This window comes from Gastrolobium bilobum, unplaced genomic scaffold (genome assembly GCF_033153095.1).
Source record: "Gastrolobium bilobum isolate Gb01-03AN ecotype WA unplaced genomic scaffold, APGP_CSIRO_Gbil_v1 utg937, whole genome shotgun sequence".
NCBI lineage: Eukaryota > Viridiplantae > Streptophyta > Magnoliopsida > Fabales > Fabaceae > Gastrolobium > Gastrolobium bilobum.
The window spans coordinates 496,854-501,575 of record NW_026899318.1 but is presented as its reverse complement, the minus strand read 5'-3'; the positions used below and the strand labels follow the sequence as shown (position 1 = coordinate 501,575).

Below are 4,722 nucleotides of genomic sequence, written 5' to 3'. Positions count from 1 at the left end.
AAAGAAGGAACAACAGTATTGCCACCACAGAAAAGTAGATTGGCAAGTGCTGAAATATGAAAGGAAAAAGCAGAACTGTATTGGCTGAGAATCGAGATTAATAAATGGTGACTGGGATAGTGTGAACCACATTGGCATGCCTACGTGAATCTGCTTATATTCTAAGCCAATGAAGCATGAGATTCTAAGTAAGTGGAATGCAAACTCAGATTCGACTAGGAAAGTGATGCTGATCAGTCATGGTCAACTTGGCCATATTTCTCTCAGAAAGCAAATGATTAATAACGATTTCAAAGACCAAAAAGCTTACTATACTAGATGCAGCCCACATTTTCAATGGAAATGTTCAAGTGAGTCTTGCTGCTCAAGATTTTATGCAGAGGTTACATAATTAGTATTTCATATTGAGAAATAGGAGTTTCAAATTAAGGAATATCTAATATCCCATTTTAACTAAGGTTACTACTATTTCTTATATTCTGGCCCTACCCTGAGGCTAATATTGGAAACCATAAACTTTAAGAGTTGCCCTAAATATTGAGGGCAGAACATTGGTATCATTATGCGGTTCAATTTGTAGTTTATTGGACCGCTCTTTTCACCATATTGATATAAATTTTGAAACATTTAATCGGATTGATGCAAAAGCTGAATATTTTATTAAAACAATGCAACGAGACCGTGCACATTCAAATCGTATATGAGATGTGTGCGATTTGCGTATGGATGAATGAACGCTCCCGTGGTTTGTGCAGCAAGACGTGCATCTTTCTCATACGTGATTTATGTGTCTTGCAGCACGCGCTATATAGCAGTTGCTCATTTACCCCATGCCTAAATTGTGCACATTCCATGTGCGACGTAAATGTACATGCTCCCATACATATCTTGTATTATTTTGGTAAAATGTTTGATTTTTGCATCCATCCGATAAAATGTTTCAAAAGTTACATTGATTTGGTCGAAAGTCCTATTGGATATGAATGAGGGCTTCTGATTTAAAAGAAAATTACATGTTAAACCTTTATTAATATACATGTGATATAATAGAATTCAATTATTATGGTGATGTTTGTCATGTTGCTCTTTAGACTTAGAATGCCCGAATGGTACATCATATGATGCAGATTGAGTCTCCAAAGAAACAGACATGGTCACTGTCAGACTTGAGAGATAAAGTGGAAAAATTCAAAAGAAGCCCATTCCAAATTGAGTTCTTAGGATTGAAACATTATTGCAGTTTCCATTCAGGATATTCATGAACCTAGAATAGCTTCAGGTCAGCTATATTAATCCTACAGAACAATGATTTATGCTGTGGAATTGGTTTGTTTTTTAACATCATCAGAGTTGGCATTACAGTGCATGAATACCAAAAACAGCTTCTTTATTGAAGTCTCTAGAAGCTGTCCTGAAACCGGGAATTTTGAGCATGGCATAAAGATCCTCCCCTTGCAGTTTCAGGGTCTTGGAAGCGATATCAGATGAAGATGAAATAAACAAGTCATCACAATTTGGTTCGAAAATCATGAGTGATCCATCATTGCAGTGACTAGTCCAGTCCAGTTGTACTTTTGACATGCTAGTCAGCTTCTGCTGCGATGCAAGCATAGGAGACACATTGAATAACATGGGCTTGTTCTTATCTGAGGTGGCAGTTTCTGATAGATTAACAGTGGTTATATCATGGATGCTTGGTCTCCTTTTATCTTTTCCTCCAGAATCCTTTTGCCTTATGTAGTACTTCTGGGCATGGCTAGCTACTTGGGTGGGAGTTTTTGTAACAACAAAATCACGAGAGATATTTCTCCAGTCCCCTTTACCATACTTTAGGAGTCCCCTCAGAAAACGTCTGTAATTTAATACCCAAGTCAAGCACAGAAACCAAAAGACATAGAGATTGAAACAGCTTAAATAGCAGCCCTACAGATAAAGATTAAAAAGCAATAACAAGCACACTGTAACAGGTGTAAAGGCAACACCTAAACCAACTCCAATTATGTTTAACATGTCAATTGTTTTGGGGCATGCATACAGTTCAAAATTAATTTACTTACACAAACTCACTGATAAATCATAATATATCTACTTTGTTAGATTAACAAAACAGTTAGTATATAAGTCAAGAGGCCGGTGGGATAACATACCATTGGATCAGTAATAAAAAAATTGTAATTCATGGAAAATGAAATGAACAATGATTAATCCTTGAAAAATAAAAATATTTAATTCTTGATTAATTGTTTTGGTGCTGGTTGAATTGCTTATGCAAAATATAATCATGATTCATTAGCAGAATTTTCATATCAACATCTTTTCCTGGTATTGACTAAAAACAACTAGAGAAGGGAGTAAAAGATCAAATTGGAGATTCTAAATTGATGAAACTCACTTGTGTTCCTCTTCAGTCCAGGGTACCCCTTTCTTCCTCTCCTGATCAGAACCCTTAACAGTTGAAGGCCTCCTTCTGCATCTATCATAATTGTGGTTGTCAACAAGCTCAAAGGTGAAAGAAGAGGCAATATACCCAGGAATTGGAACACGCCCTGCTTCTATTTCAGTGACATCTTCTTCCAATTCCCTGTATTGCTTGATCACATCACACACAGTCTTCCCAGGGATCATGGCTGCAACCTTCAGCCATCTGTCTGGGGTGTCCTTATCATATATGGCAAGGGCACTTTCAAACTTCTTATTATCTTCTCTACTCCATTCTTGGCTCTGGCTCTCTTGGACAAACCAATTTGAACTTGACATAAAACAAGGGGCATAGAGGGTTTCCAATTCCATACCTTAAACCACAAGCATACAAAGACTCTCCTACATAAATGAAGTCCCTAAAGAGAGGGAAATGAAGAAGAAGAACTATAAAGGGATGCTCATAAACACAGAAGAGAAGCACATAAAAGAAAAAGAATAAATTATAGAGGTTTGATTGACAAGGCGCACAGAATTCAGAATCTCTTTTACATGTGATCAAGACAAGCTTGAGAACTTATAAAAGTCAAATCTTTTAGAATCGTAGAGAATCTTGGAAAAATCTAGAGAATTTTGATGCGTGAGTATAATTCTAGAGATAATTCTGAAACTAAAACAATAAAGATGTTTTTAGACGAAACCAGGAATAGGATAACAACTCTTAATCCCCCCAAAAAAAAAAATTGTTTTTTTTGTTTTTTTTAAGGTGAGCCTACAAAGTTGAGCTCCAGGGAAAGAGATAAGTTAGTTATAAGAACACAAGAGCAAGAGGGTGGAAGAAGGTGCAGAAAGCCAAGATCCAATAGAGAAAAAGAGAGAGAGATTCTTTACAATGAGCAAAGGAAAAAGTGGGGAACTGTTTCCCCTTGTCGTTTCTTCGTGACGAAGCAAGCAAATGCATTTTACATACATACATACACATACAAGTAGAGTAACAGGTACATTAACAGAGAGTGCAAACTGGGTGTGTACACTAACAGAGTAGGAATCAGTGTTGATTTCTTTATGGTTGTGTGCTGAGTTCAAAAGGGAGAATGAGGAGGATTTGACGTGAGAGGTAGCTTTGTTAAGGTTGGAGTGTCACACACTAACTAGTTGCTATAAGCCTATAACAAACGACAAAGTTCCATCCTTAATCTTGGTATTCAAATAGGTTTAAATAAAGATTGAGGTAAAAATAGTAAAATATACAAACTTCTTTCTGGGGAAAGTATAAATTACCTCCTGATTGGGGGTCTAATTGTAATGTCGTGTGAATATCAAATTAACCTTAATCGAGTGGAGTGCTTGTGTTGTTGTTATTTTTTGAATATTTTTTTCTTAAACAGAATATAAAGACCCAAAATATAAAGAATTAAAAACAATAATAAGAAAAAATACTTGTCTCTTATACAATAATCGAGTGGAGTGCTTGTGCTTGCAAATATTTAATATGTTGCAGGATTCCCTAATAATTTGGTGTTCCCTCTCATAACACTAATTTTTTCTTTCTCATTTTACTCTTATTATTTTTCTTCTTTTTCAATTTTACCCTTCCATTTACACTAAGGGACCACCCAAAAAATGGTAGTCCCGGACCACGACAAATTATCTCTTTCTTATTTTGTTTTCTTGGGCCTGACATTAGGAGTATTGATGATCTAGCCTGGTGAATGTTAATATATGTTGTGCCTTGTGGGCTGGGCAAAACAAGTCGCTCACACTACTTAATGTGAATTTGGATGTGAAAATTCAAATGATCATGTCATGTGAAAAGTCATAATCATACAAAGGTGAATCAATGGTAAAAAAAGATGAGAAAAAAAAAATGATAAAATAAATAGTTACGAAATCATAACCGTTGATTTATCTTTGTATGATTATGATCTTTCCATATAATCATATTATATTTTTTTGACACATGAGAGAATTCATTTCCATCTAAATAAATAAAGAAAGAAAAAGATAGGTAAAACCGGTATCATGACATGATCAACAAATAGTACGAATCAATTTGTATTTCATTCCAATCGAATTCTTCTTAAAGATTTATATATTAATTAACTGGCTTTTCCCAAAGTTATATATGAAAAATAAGGAACCGCGGATCCCACCCGTGCTCTATTCTTTTGTCCCCTCCTTTTCTTCTTTCTTTTTTCTTTTAAAACAAAAATTGTACAGTTAATGATAACTTTAAGAAATAGGTCCCACGTGCATTTTTTCACATGAATTCGGACGCTTTCCTAAAATGCCATTTATTATAGT

At 35.2% G+C, this 4,722-nt stretch overlaps 1 protein-coding gene across 1 annotated transcript; it reads right to left on the bottom strand.

The window, feature by feature from the left end:
* Positions 1-1,203: 1,203 nt before the first annotated feature.
* LOC133289563 (transcription factor DIVARICATA-like) lies at positions 1,204-3,486 on the bottom strand. Its single transcript, XM_061487535.1, has 2 exons — positions 2,393-3,486; positions 1,204-1,852 (listed from the first exon to the last, which is right to left on the bottom strand). The coding sequence occupies exons 1-2, from the start codon at positions 2,788-2,790 to the stop codon at positions 1,357-1,359; spliced, it is 894 nt and encodes a 297-aa protein (XP_061343519.1). The 5' UTR covers positions 2,791-3,486; the 3' UTR covers positions 1,204-1,356.
* Positions 3,487-4,722: the final 1,236 nt, after the last annotated feature.